This window comes from Fukomys damarensis, unplaced genomic scaffold (genome assembly GCF_012274545.1).
Source record: "Fukomys damarensis isolate Sample0158 unplaced genomic scaffold, DMR_v1.0_HiC HiC_scaffold_16, whole genome shotgun sequence".
Classification (NCBI taxonomy): Eukaryota; Metazoa; Chordata; class Mammalia; order Rodentia; family Bathyergidae; genus Fukomys; species Fukomys damarensis.
In genome coordinates this window covers 18,776,080-18,790,476 of record NW_022900928.1, presented here as the reverse complement: position 1 = coordinate 18,790,476, position 14,397 = coordinate 18,776,080, and the positions used below count along the sequence as shown (strand labels likewise).

Below are 14,397 nucleotides of genomic sequence, written 5' to 3'. Positions count from 1 at the left end.
TATCTATATATATATATATATATACATACACACACATATATTGGTTAGCTCAACACCAGCACAGAGGATCCCTTTTTCAGAAAAACCAGACACATATAAAAGTTCATATTTACAAAACACAAGGTGCAATTTACAAAATTATTCATCTTATATGTTACTAAAGGATTTTTTACTTTACCATAGTAGTCACCACAGGGGTTCTTCATACAAGTTTTTCTTTTGTAACTGCTGTTGTGTACTGATGGACTGGAGACTCCATCCTTCTCACCTGAGGAATGGGGGGCGGGGGTATCTGCACTGCACACAAGCAGAGTACATGCTGTTTTCCCAACAGGATTTTCAGTGGTTTGCCTTCCTGGCTAAGTGGTGTGCCTTGAATCTAGATGTTCCCCTAAAGCCTCATGTGCTCATAGGTAGAGTGGGTGGATCTAAGGTGTGTGAATGTGGATTAAAGTTGTGATAAATTAGTTCACTGATTGGATTATCATAGATCTGGGTGTGGATAATGGGAAGGCCCACTCTGGTTGTGGGTGGTGCCAATCAATAAGCCTATAGCCTGGATGGAATATAAGAGGAAAAGATGTAAAGCAGGCTCACTGCTTGCTGGCGGCTGCTTCCTGCCTGCCGCACCATGGTCTGTTTTGGTTTTTTTGGGGTTTTTTTTTTGGTATTCCTCTCTGCCATGACACCCTGCCTTGGAGCCAGCCAACTGTGAATTAAAACCTCTATAAACTGTGAGCCAGATAAACCTTTTTTCCTTTGACTTTGGGTTTCAGGTATTTTTTCTTAGCAACAAAAACAATAACTAAGACAATGTAGTAGAAATTTTGAAATTCAGCATGAAGGAAGAAAATAAGGTGCAATATAAAGTCCTAGTGTCTAAATTCATTTAACTTCTAATGCTAACAATTCGAGTGACCTTGAACAAGTCATTTAACTTCTGCAGGCCTCAGTTTTGTCATTTGTTGAAGAAGTTAACCAAATTCAATGAATTTAAAGATAACCTAGCGATATCATTCTGTGGTACTTTATTTACAAGGATTATTTAAAAAAAATAATATAATAATATAACATCATAATATAAGTGGGAAAATGTGTCAGTCAATGTAGTCTAACTGCTGTAACAAATAACCCCAAATCTCAATGGTTTAATAAATTAAAAGTTTGTTCATGTCACAGTCCAGTGGCTGACAGGTGGGGCTGGTGCTGGTGGTAATTATGGGGTATATGTGTCTAATGTGGAGATTTTACTGCCACAGTTAATTCAGGGACAGAGGCTTCTTCCATTAGTCCCCATATTATTCTACCATCACCTAGTACCTCTGCAAGATCACACTGAGCACAGTGAGAAAGAGTGCAGAGGACGTTGGAGCTGAAGATTGTTTTAGGGCCCAGATCTGGGATATATCAATTGTCCACTAGCCAGAATTTTGTCACATGTTTCTACCTAACTACAAATGGAGCATAATCTAGTTACGTGCTCTAGTAAAAGGAAGAATAATTTGGTGAACACATAGTGGCCTCTGACACAGTTTATCCTTCTGATTACCCATATTGGGTTCACTGTTCCTCCAACAGGTAGACTATAGCTCAGTGGTACCTCGGTTCACAAACTTAATTCTCCATGGAAAGAATTAAATTTATGAACAGAACTACCACTGTACTTTATTTTTAAAGGAAGTAGCCCAAGGTCCTGGCCAACTCAAATCTACAATGTCCAAGTCAGGCTCAGTCTTTTCTATCAGGTTTGGCCATGGCACTTTTATGATCTGGGGACCTGTGAACTAAAAAAAATTGTATATGAGCCCCCACCTCTACATAATGGTGAAGCAGAAATTTGATGGCCTTAATAAAATTTCCCATGTGTAAAGGGGAAGAACAGGAATCATAGCAATCATCCGGCCATAGTAGTTCTAGAAAGCCAATGAAGAGACACTGCCACGAACTGGTTGTCTGAGGTTGAGTGTTCTCCAAGGGCCCATTGTAATTAAAGACTGGAGGGGGGTGTTGGGAGGTAGTGGAACCTTTGGGAGACAGGGCCTATTGTTAGGTCCCTAGGTCATTAGGGGTACGAGGTATTTCTTATGTGATCCCTTTAGTAGTTTTCACAAGAGGGTTGTTATGCAAAGAGAAAGCCTGGCCCATCTTCTTTCTTTCTGCTTAGCATGGCATGTGACCACTTGCTCCAACACAAACTCTGGCCATTGTCATCACCATTCATCAGGAGGTCCTTGCCGGAGCTGAGCTGATGCAGGCACCATGCCTTTGAACCTCTGAGCACTATGAGCTAAATAAACCTCTTCTTCTTCATAAGTAGCTTGAGTCAAGTATTTTGTTATAGTGGTGAAAATCTGAATAATACAATCATTGTTTCAGTTTTCTATTGCTGTATAACAAATTACTATGGACTTAGTGGCCTAAAACAATACTCATATATTATCTTACAGTTCCTGTGGGTCAGAAGTATGGGTGGGCTCTGCTAGGTCTTCATTGGTTCTCACCAGACAGAAATCAAAGTGTGACCTGGGCTGGGCTCTTACCTGAGGCTCTCAGAAGGAATTTGCTTCCAGACTCATTCACACTGCTGGAAGAATTCATTTATTTGAGGCTGTAGAAATGAGGTTCCTGTTTCCCTCCATTTTCAAAGCAGCATAACCTACTGAGTCCTCCTCATACTCCACTGTCTGACTTCTACTTCTACCATTAACCAGAGCAAGCTCTCTGCATTTAAAGACTCATGAGACTATTTGGGCCCACTTGGATAATCTCCCTATCTTAAGATCAACTGTACCATCTAGTGTGACATAAAAGTAGAAGTTCTATCTCGTATTCAAAGGCTCCATTGTTTACTTATTTATTTTTAATTTTTTGATACTCGGATCAAACTCAAAACCTTGTGCTTGCAAGGCAGGTGACAGCACCACTGAGCTAAATCCCTAGCCTAAAGGCTCCACTGGTTGGAATAATACATCTTTGGAGAGTCACTTCAGAAATTCTACCTATCAGAATCACCTGACCTTGATCAGATTTTGATTCTGCTTCTGGGAGAAGTTCCCATTCTCACTATTCTCTGTTGCCCTTGCCTTCGCTCTGGAAGACTTTTCATTATACATAATCTTTCTTGGACACGTGAGAAGACATTGAAGAGTATGCCCTCCTCATAGAAAGGAAAGTTTTTTAGTCTACTTCCTGCTGGTTTAAGTTGAGAATCCAAAAAATTGTTTTATAACTGGAGCAACAACTGAAGGAGTTTTTAATCCTGGCTTGTGTTGCTTTGTAAATGTGATTCCCTTACAAGCTTAGTTTTCTGATCAATTTGCTTCCATGTGCCAGTAATCATATGCTTTTTCTGCCCTAGGTGCACTTCTCTCTCTCTCTCTCTCTCTCTCTCCCTCTCTCTCTCTCTCTCTCTCTCTCTCATCTCTCCCTCTCTCAAAAAAATCCATTTAGAACCACAAATGGAAGGGTCACATCCTGAATCTATTCTTTGCCATAAGGTTGAGTTGATCTGTTCAAATGAGAAATTTTATCAGTCTTTCTCCTCTCAAACCTTTTATTAGTGTCTTTGGGATTTAGAAACAGTCTAATTGTGTAATCCTTCAAAGTTCTGAATTCTCTATATTATTTTTCATGTTTCTTCCAAATGGTCGATTCATCCTTAAGTGCTTCTTTCTCTTATAACATCTTGAGTAAGATTGTGGCTCAGCTTCATAGAATGAAGAGATATTTGTCTGCTGCTCAAGGTTTGGAAATGTGCGTTTATTTTCAAACTCAGTATGTGACACTCTACAGTTGATGGTAGCACGTCTGTGTGAAGCTTAACAACTGACAGCCAGTGATATGCAAACCCAGTTTCCCCTTTTTCATTCATTGTCAGGTTGTACACAAGGAGCAATACCTATATGACCAATAGCAGTTTATACACTACAACACTTCATCCCCTCTAACCACTCTTCCAGTGATGGGCTATCCATGGGATGCCTTTCAAATTATTGTGGGTAAGACTTTATCAAAGGGTTTTGTTTTATTCACAACATGGTACACCATCTTTCCAGACCTCAATATTAGATTGTTTTCTATACTGTTTAGCCAGCTTTCCCATTGCTGGGACACAATACCTAAGATCCACCACTCAGAAGAGGCTCACAGTTTTAGGGGATTCAGTCCATAATTTAAGACTGGCTATGAGGCAGAAATGTTGTGGCAGAAGGGGAGCAAAGATACTTAGTTCATGGTGGCCAGGAAGCAGACAGGAGTGTAGCACCAGAGAGAAAGGGGCCAGAAACCATACACAATACTGAAGGACATGCCTCCATGACCCGTCCAGACACAAACAGTGGTGTCCTTCACCAATCACCTGGGTGGCTCCCAGACCAATCAAGTAGACACAGTCAAGCTTAACCATTACAGCCACTTTCTTCTGTTTTAGAAATTTTGTTACTAAAGCACATTTTGGTTCAAAGATATACATTAGCCAAGGTAGACTAGCTGTTATAACAAACATTCCCGAATCTCAGTCACTTAGCATGCTTGTATTTTACTTCTTATTCACGTCACAGTTTGATGTGCTAAGTACTCAGCAAAGATCCTGCTCCATCCCGTGGTTCTACCATCTTCTCAAATTTCATAGACCTCAACAGAATTCTTCAATTTTGGTAGGCAGAGCAGGGAAGAAAGGGTGTGGAGTATTGGACAGGACATTTTGTTTTAGGGAACTAGATCACCAAGGTCCACATTCCACGGTGCCTAGCTGCAAGAAAGACCAAAACTGCAGGCAGGCTGTGGAAACAGAACTGTTTAAAATTCAGTAGTCTTTATCATCGCAAAATATATTTTAGAAAATCATAGACCAGAAGGCACAGGAAACTAGATCCTGGAATGTGCAAGAAATGAAGGAGAGGAACTGACCAGCTTCTGTGAGTATCCTATAGGACAGTGACCCAGTGGCTGGACACCTCTGCTTGGTTCTGGGAGGCACAAACATCCAAAGTGATCTGACTCAGGGTTGGAGTAAGATTGTGGCTCAACTCTACAGAATGAAGAGGTACTTGGCTGCTACTCAAGGTTTGGAAATGTGCTTTTATTTCAAACTCAGGTATGTGACACTCTACAGTTGATGCTAGCATGTCTGTGTGAGGTTTAACAACGTTAGGAATCGACAGCCAGTGATACACAAACCCAGCATCTCCTTCTTCATTCACCCTGTCAGGTTGTACATGAGGAGCAATACATATGGCTCTGTAGTGGCCAGAAAGTGAAGGTCCTTTTAGGAGGTGGTATCAACAATGGTGCAAACAACATACAGTATCTCTTTGCAATTGCAAACCAGTGAACCAGGCTTCTTGGGCTAAGCAGAAATGTCAGATTTCAGGGGCAATTTAAGGGGATCTTCATTTCAGACTGAGGTCACATTGGAAATACAGGGCCTGTTCCCATTTCACAGCTGCTTTGGCAGCAGCTGCAATTGTGTCAGGTTGATTTTTGCTTTCAGCCCTTGTAAATGTGGCTACTCTTCTGCCCCCGCTTGGAGATGTACTTTTCCTCGACTTCTCTTATTCAGATGGAGTAGTGTGGTAAAGGCCTCTGCCCAGAGTTCTCTCAGGCCTCTCTATGGGGGTACTGGCAGTGCAAGAGCTCTCTGCACCTGTGCTCTCCTTATCTCACTTTGAAATAGTGGTGGGAAACTTGTGTCAAAGTGGACAGAAGACTGGCTCAGCCTAGTTCTTCTTTCAGAGAGGCTAAGTCCCATGGCCACTCTCTTGGTATCTCCACTCATAGCCTGTCCTTGTGTCTGGGGGGGTTCAAGAAGCTAAAGCTCCTTCAGTTGTATACATGCCCCTGGGAGAGTCTAGCCATGTCTACCATGTCTACCCATGTCTCCAAAATCTCCCTGCCTTAAGCTGTACCTCTTGACCTTAATGGCACATCCTTGGACCATGGCATTTCCAGCCACTGGAAATGATGCCCCTGTAATAGTTTAAAAACATGGGTTTTTAAAATGGAACCTAGTCTAGGGGGATCTCCCTGAAGGGAGTGGTTGCATTGAGCCAATCTGTGAGCTGGGAATGGTGGTGCTGCTAGCCTGGTTTCATTGCTGTTCTTTCAGATTAGACTGAGAAATACTAGAAGAAGCTGAAATCAAGAAAGATGTCTTTTTTCATGGAGATGGGGTTGGGGATGGTGCCAGTATTGGGAAAATCACAAGATGTCAGCTGTCCCAGAGTGCTCTCCACCACCGCAATATTTGCTTGTTCTTGTGACCAACATTTAATGACACCCTCCCAGGCATCAGCCACCATGTTAGGCACTTACCCAAGAGGTGGGTAAGACATGGTTCTTGTCTTTGAGGAAAAATGCTCAGAGAGACAGATACATAGATAAGTTACGGTGGTAGATTGTAGGTACAAGTCAATGCCAAAAATACTTGACAAGTACCACAAGGCACAGAGGAGGGTATGGTCCATTCTGTTGGGGGATGTGGAAGGATGCCATGAAAGTCTGTATGGAAGGTCCATAAATTTTATATTCGATCCTCAAGAGTGTCTAGAAGAGAAAAACTGTGGGTAGAGGTACCGAGATGGGAGGAAAATAGTTTAGTTTGGAAGCAGAGGTAATTTGGAGAGCTGAGGGCCCAGTTGGTAAAAGGAGACTGGAATGGGAGTCATCCAGCTAGGAGACCATGGAAGAAGAGCCAATAATTCAGCGCAGGCTGAGGAGTGCAGCCCCTGGAGCCAGCTCCATGATTTACTAGCTGTGTGTCTCCATGTCTTTTTTGTGCTTCAGTCTTATCTGAAAGTGAGACAAGAGATGTCCACCATAGAGAATTTTCCTTGAGGACTAAGTGCATTGATACCTACAGAATACTGAGAACAGTGCTTGGTTTATAGAAAGTTCTATATGAATGTTAGCAGCAGAAGCAAATAACAACAACAACAACAACAAAAACAAAAGCAGCCACAACAGAACCCATACAGAAACAACTGCCCCCAAACTGATGAGGGCTAAATGAAGAGAGTGGCTGAAAAGGTGCAGAGAGATGTTAAACTGGAGATGGGACGTGCTTCTTCATTTAATGCTGATTAGCTGGTAGTATTCTAAAGCATACCTGCGGCTGGGGAATCCCATATGAACTGAAGCCCTAAGGTGCAGGTGAACACCACACAGAATGAGAGGCTAAGCTGAATGTGCACCACTGCAAAGGTGGGTGGGGCGATTGCTTTCAAAGGGAGGGAACTAATAGGAAATAGACTGTGCTGTACAGGAGTTCAGTCTTGGCATTTGAAGGGGGACCAGCAAGTTTGCCATGAAAACCATGGGGTTTCTGTGTTTTTCAAACATCTTCGGTCCAGGTAGAGAGCTCACCGTCCAGTGCTTGGACTGCCCCACACTTAGTGAAAATCTTTGAGTAGGCTTGACACGCATCTTACTTACCCACAGCACATACCCAGAGCACACATTCAGAGGAGTGTTCTCTACATGTGCACAGGTGTAGTATGTCTGTCTTGTCTGCATGTGTACACATTCGTATATATTAATTCACATTTCCCATTTCATTTCAAGCACTGATCTATACATTTGTCTGAGAAATCTTTTCTACTCAAAAAAAAAAAGAAACCAATTCCCAAAGTGAGGAGAAGAGGAGGCTGAAGGATAGTCATGGAAAATGAGACAGGAAGTGGGAAGATATTCATGTTGAGACTCCAAATTCCAGGTCTGATCCTTAGGGTCAGTACTAGCTATTAAGCACAATCCCTTCGACAACCAACTGCAGAAAGGAAAAGGGGAAGAATGAGCTTCTTCCTGTCCTCTCCATAAAGGTGTTTCAGTTCTCTCCAGCCAGCTGAGCTAGGGACAAGAGACCATCCCCTTGGGTAGAGCTTGGCGTAGGTCATTTCTTTGTCCACAGGAGGCTTGCGCAGGGCAGTTTTGTTGATCCTCCAAGAATATCATGTTACGGTGTATGAATAGCTCCCCAGAGGTGCCAAGTATGAAGAGAATCCCTCTCCTTTCCATGATGGGGTGGTGGTGGTGGCAGCATGTTCACACCTGGGCCTGACACATTCATTATATTTGGGGACTGGATATCCCAGAGCATGGCATTGACTAGGAATCTTTGACGAGGTTTCCTATTGCTCTGTAGGCTGCTCATGCTGGAGTCCTGAGCTCCACCAGGAGTCCCTCTGGGTTGCAGAGCAAGTGGATCTTCCAAGGGGCCCATCCGCCTGCTCCCCACAAGAGTTATAGGAAATATAGAGCCCCAGCACGATAGTCAAGATCAGCATCACTGCAGCCATCATCCAGATCACTTGCCAGTGCTGACAGAGTTTGGGATACATGACTTGTAAGAAATGGACCAATTGTTCAAGTTTGCTGTCAGTGAAAAACATAGGGGGAAGGTTTTAGTGTGTTTACAAATATAATTCCTGAAGCCACACTACTCTCCCTGGGGTTACCTTCTATGCTATCTAGAGCAGTGGTTCTTAAACTCAGCAGTGCAGAGAATCACTTGGAAGCAATTTGAAATACTCCTGGCTTACAAAATGATCATCTCCAAAATTATGAGCTAAGAATCTATGGTCAAGCTGCCTTGGTGACTTCGATGCCACTAGTCCATAGCCTTGACGGTGGGAGCAACTGTTCTAGAACACTCATCCATTCACTCCTTTCCTCATCTGCTCATGGTGTGATTACTGATACCTGTGTACCCTCTTGAACTGTGCCACCAGGTTGGCTGATCCATAATTTCATGGATCCAGACAGAACCACATCTTCTCTGCATTTAGTTGTCTTAGTGATCAGTTCCAGGTTCTATCTTGTTTCCTGACTCAGCGCGAAGATGCATAATACTTGTTCCCAGTTCTACCCTTAATTGCATCCACAGTGGAAGAACTGTGCTAAACTCTCAGAAGTGAATTGATTTCTGGTAAGAAATGACAAAGGGTCAGATCAACCTGAAGGGCTGGCTTCCTTCACACCACCCCAAGGGCAACTAGGAGATTATTAACCTCTGTGTGGTTCATTCAAGATGTTTTTCCAACTCATTATATTCATCCTCTAATTTCTTCTTCCTCTTTTTCTTTGCTCTCTTCTCTTTCTCCTTTTCTTGCCTGTCATCTCTGCTTCGTATTTCTTTCCCCCTTCAATTTGGCTGCCTTTCCAACTGCCTTTCCTATCGTTTCTTTCCCAACTGCCTTTCAACCTATCCTCTCTCTTTGTGGGCTGGTGAGACGTCATTTGGTCAGAGATCTGTATCTCTTTGGAGAAACACTGGACACCTTCATCGAGCTAAAATTTCCTCCTGTTTTTAATCCTTGATTTTTAACAATGTGGACAATGAGAATATTGAAGATCACCAAACTGAAGAGATGAGAAAAGTGTTAGAAGGGCTCCCTGAAGACTCAGAGGTTTATACAGTCAATGGAGAGGAGGACAAAATGGGCAGTTACTCCTCGGAGTAAGCAGCTGCACCTCTGCTAGTTTACCAGTTCTGTAGAGGAGCCAAAGGATATTCCTAATGTTTGTAGCTCTCTGCATGGCAGAGTAAGAAGCACATTTCTCAGAGGCTTATACCTGTAAAGGAACATAAGCCTCAGAGAGGGTTCAGCAGTTCCTACCCCCAAAAAGGGCTTGGAGAGCTGTAAACTTTGTGATAAGTAGGACTTGATGTTAGAAAGCAAACACACTTTGTAGAGTCCTTCTGTGGTCTGAACTACACTTTTGTCAGCAACATTTTTCCTGATCCCTTTTCCCATAAAACGCAATGGAGGTTAGGATAAAACGTGCAGTTACTCCTCAGAGCAAGCAACTGCATACAGGCCAGCTGCTGAGAAGCAGGGATTATTAATTCAGAGCTAGTAGAATGCATGGGTTACCATGGACTGAAAACCCAACAAATGCTTTCCTTAGAAAGAATGAATGCTCAAAGTGCTTGCCTCAGATGCTAAGGCTTCAGGAACAACAATTGGTTTCTTAGCCATGTAGGAACCCAGTCAGGTCATTTTAGGTACAATTAAGCAAAGCAAAAAAGCAAGAACTCTAGTTGATGTGAAAATCATTGGATATTTTCACAACTATTAGGAAGAGCTCAGAAATGCAGGCTTATTTTCTTTCAGTTCCACTTAGCATATTTAGATATAATTGAATACCAAAATGGAATCATTCTTTGCAGCTGCATTTCCACGCTCAAAACAGGCTTCTAGGGTGAGGAGAATTCTCTCCAAATCTACTTTAAGTGAGACTACAAAGGAGGAGGCCGAAATCTGACTTTGCAATCCTTACTTGATCACCCATTTCTAGTTTATAAGAGGTTAGAAATAAAATTAGGTTAGAAATAGAATTCAATTTTTGGCTGCTGCATGAACTGATTTTTGACAGTCATTGGAAAAGTAAATATCATTTTATCCCTGTTGAGCACTTAGGTGGGAGAAAATACCAAGTTTTATGTTGCACCTATGAGTCCCACTTGTTCAATGACTATGTGAATTTCAGAAGACTGTTATCTGTTTTAATATTGTTAAGATGATGGGCTGAGTCACCCAAAATTCCTTTAAACTGAATGTTCCAGGCAGCAATATTTATAACAGATTACATTATTACATATAATAGAGAAGAAATTCAGACCAAAGATATTCAATATTGAATCTCTTAAGTAAGGTCTGGGTACTGGGCTTAGCACAATGTTTTCAAAATGCACTAAGTAGGACATGGACCTTTTGATAACTGCAGTCTTTGTTAGTGAGATGCCAGACTTTCAGAGGGACTCATGTTTGAGTGAGGTAAAGCTTGCAGGCAACTCTGGGTCTGACATTCAAGTGGATAAGGACCACATGGCATTGAAGATGACAGCTTTCAAACCCAGTCTGGTTTGGAGGTCATGACATTATGATCATCAGCAGGCAGTTTATATGACAGCAACGTCGGCCCTTAAAATGATTATGGCGCCACACCGCTGGGTCTAAAAAGGTGAGGCCACACTCCTCTGTGGAAGGATAAGGACACTTCTGAGGGCTATGCTCAAGCCTCCTGTCACCTAAGGAACAGGTGTATTCCCAAAACCTAAAAGTAAATGTGGGAGGAAGAAAAAATTGGGAGACGGAATGAAGCCTCTCAGGATCAGCAGGACCAATAGGGCTCTTGGATGATGATGGCAGCCATTCCTAAGTGCTGATGACCAGCTGGGCAGGAGGGACTTAACCAAAGCCATATTTCTCTTGGGGTTTCATGAGAGAAGGGAGCTGCCAATTGCCTGAGACCAAATTAGCAAGATAAGGCCTGTGCTTTTTAAACCAGGCTGTTTATATTTCATGTTCTCTACGCCCTTCTCTCGTTCTTTCTCAGTGTTTGCAAGTGTTAGAACTTCCAGCCTGTCTTAGCTGTATTCAGGGTACCAAGGGATGGGCTTCTGTCCCAGCTTGGGATTGATGACATTAAGGGGAGGGAGGGAGTGCAGTGGCTTGAAAAACAAGAGCAGAGGACCCCAAGATGGTGGTGAGGTGTAAGGAGCACAAGATCCAGCTGCTAGGGGTAGGAATTGTGCTTTCATTGTTAGACTTGAGGTTCTTCCATTCCGGGAGGTAGTGTGCCCCAGCATAGGCTTATACTCATTGAGGATGTATTTTCCCCAGTCCTCCTTGGTAGCACTTCCCTTAAATAATGGGGTTGACGTAGGCGGGCTGAGATCCCTCCCTCTAGTAGAATTTTCCATGGAGGGCTCTGTAGATGGCTCCTTTAGTTTTGAGAAATAGCCACCTTGCTTTTGGTCTTCACTTTATTCATTGCATGTGAGTTATTGCCAGCAAGGGGGCACACATACACGCCCCTTTCCTTGTTCAGCAGCTGATTAGATAATTAATCATTTTGCCTGCATCTGCCCCATACTGAAGATAGCCTGGGGACTTGAGAGCAGGAATTTTAATGAAGTGTTCTAAGGTTGCTATAACCACGCTTTTAAAAATCAAAATTCAGAATACGTGCTTTGAATGTACAAATACCAGAAAAACATGAAATCAGTGCTGTCCTGAGAATCCAGTGTTGATGTGATATCTATCGGGCAGAGTGTACCTCTTCCAAGGGCACCAGTGTATTCTGTCCCTAAGCACACACTCCTGTGGGATAATCCTAGCCTAGTGGAGCTGAGACCTCACTACATGGAACATCCTGGCACTAGATGAGGTTATTTCTATTTTGGATGCTCAAGGCTAGACAAGACTACAAATGGGACAAGCTGTGGGATTTGTATGGTCTGAGTTTACAAGTTATATTTCCTCTCCTGATGTAGAGAAAAATACACTTGAAATAGATAAGTATTTTTAAAGAAAAACACAAATATTTCCAATCTGAAGTGAAGCTTCTGTGCAGATTCCAAGCTTGCATGGCCAGCATGGAAGGGGCCTGTTGGAGACTCACCTGTGCCACTGAGCTGAGTCTGCTCCAATCCCCTGTGTTCCCTGTGCCCCTATTCTTGCTCTTGTGAGAGATGCTCCCTGGGGCTTCCGGTCAGCAGCCTTGGTCTTGGCTCTCTCATGGGGTGGCTGGGGAATGAGCTCACCATGGCTAGATGGGAGGTTGCCCACTATCCTTCACTCTTTCTCAGATCCTTAGAGTTCTTGATTGTCATCTGCCCTGCCTATGACCGCATCTGATTCTGAACTCTGGCAAATGTCTCGTTCGCTGTTTTGGTTCTTTATTTCCTCTACTTGCTTCCCTGCACATGGGCCCTCTTGGCTTCTCTTGGCCACTTACTTAAGCCCCAGACTCACTGCTTCCCTGGACCGGCATTTCCAGACATTTTGTGTAGTTTAATAATTAAATAAATTTTAACTCATTTCAGCAACGTCAAGGGCTCCAAATGCAGGTTTCCCACCTGCTTCTCTGGTCCTTTTCCTCATCCTCAGTTTCTTCTACCTCTTCAGGTTCCTCAGGACTTTCATTCTTCTGTTCTTCCTCCTCCTCCTTCAAGTCTTGAAGTTCTTTGGTCTCTTTTAAACCTTTCTGATATCTGGAGGGCAAAAAGAAACAAATGAGACTGAAAGGGCCAGTTGTGGAGCATCTATTCCTGAATTCCTAGAGGGGGGAACTTAAGCACCTCCAATAATGACGCATTTCCTGTGGTCCCACACAACAGGAAAAAGCTGGGAAGCTCTACTAAACCCCTACACAGCCCATGTCAGTACAATTTCCCCTTACTCCTCAGTCATCCTTCCTGTTTATGTGACAGCGTGACACATTGACAGGGAAAAAAATGTGGGACAAGTTCTCCTGAGTTCTTACTCTACAAAACATTCTGTAGAGATAAGATTGCATTTACTTTCTGTGCTATCTTGGAGCTTTAGCTTTGCTTTTGTACAATAGTGAGTGTGACCATTATAGCACAGGGGATTGGGATGTTTATTGGAAGTGCTATAGTTCAACCTAGAAAGGTACTCAGTAGATGTTCACAAAGCCAGTGGAGGAGTTTGACCCCCCTGCATTCTGGGTAGACAACACCTATGGGTGAAAAGATGGGCTTTCCTAGTGAGACCCTTCTGATTTCCTTCTTTCTGGATTAGTATTACCCTAAACATACTCTGTCTCCTGGTCCTACAGCTGGATGTTTTAACTCCAGCAGTTTGGCTGGAACAGCCCCATCACTCATTCTGACTGCCACAAAGAAGCACTCCAGGTTCTGGCTGGCAGGAAGCTATGTCTCTCTCAAGAACAATGGGGACCATAACAGATGGGAGGTGGTTCTCTGCCTTGAGGCCTGTGCCTGGAACCCTGTTCAGTGCAGTCTTGCCCGAAACCAAAAGCTGGATCTTACATGCTACCGAAGTTTAATTAGACAAGGGGACGCTGGTTTAGAGGAGGAAGGGATACCCAGGACAGTTCTAGGAAGCAGAGCTGCAGCTGCCTGTGGGCACTGTTGCAGTAATGTGACCGCACAGCACATGTGTCAGGAAACCTCAGGCACCTCCAAGAGGAACCTACTCTAAGCCCCTGATTTCCAGACCATTCTGGGTAGTGATGCTCTTATGGCTTTGAGCCTAAAAGAGAGTTGTCTAATTATTGTCTAACCACACCCTTTGACCCTGCTTCCTTCCGTCCTTCCTGTGGAACAGTCTCTCTCTTTCCACTGTAGTTCTGTCCTGACACAAGGAGGCCCTGGGGTCACTCTTTGTTGCCCTTTATAAAGCTTCTAGGAAACAGGACAGGGCATGGGAAGGTATCTTCTGAAACCTGGTAGGTGCCCTAGGGGTGGCTGGGGTCTGACTCACCCCTTGTTGTAGGCTTCTTCCTCCATCCTGGCCTTGGTCTCTTGGCTGACCTCCAGAGAGCCTGGAGGCCTCACGAGAGCAGGACCTTCACAGTCTGGCTCCCCACTTGTCTTTCCACTAGAGAGAAGAGGGAAGCAATGGGCAT

At 43.5% G+C, this 14,397-nt stretch overlaps 1 protein-coding gene and 1 long non-coding RNA gene across 5 annotated transcripts in view; one reads left to right on the top strand and one right to left on the bottom strand.

Annotated features, from left to right (window-relative positions):
• Positions 1-14,397, top strand: part of LOC104856095 — a 74,241-nt gene that overhangs the window by 26,003 nt on the left and 33,841 nt on the right. The window contains exon 4 of one of the 4 annotated variants that reach the window (XR_778564.3): positions 2,165-2,272. The exons of the other annotated variants lie outside the window; for them this stretch is intronic. This is a non-coding gene — a long non-coding RNA (uncharacterized LOC104856095). Of the gene's footprint in view, positions 1-2,164; positions 2,273-14,397 lie in introns of those variants that run through there. 4 annotated transcript variants of the gene reach the window in all.
• The window catches only part of Irag1 (inositol 1,4,5-triphosphate receptor associated 1), a 72,233-nt gene continuing 65,234 nt past the window's right edge, over positions 7,399-14,397 (bottom strand). Inside the window, 3 exon segments of the mRNA XM_010615272.1 lie at positions 7,399-8,370; positions 12,863-12,997; positions 14,253-14,369. Of these exon segments, the coding sequence (XP_010613574.1) occupies positions 8,127-8,370; positions 12,863-12,997; positions 14,253-14,369 (496 nt within the window). The 3' untranslated portion in view covers positions 7,399-8,126.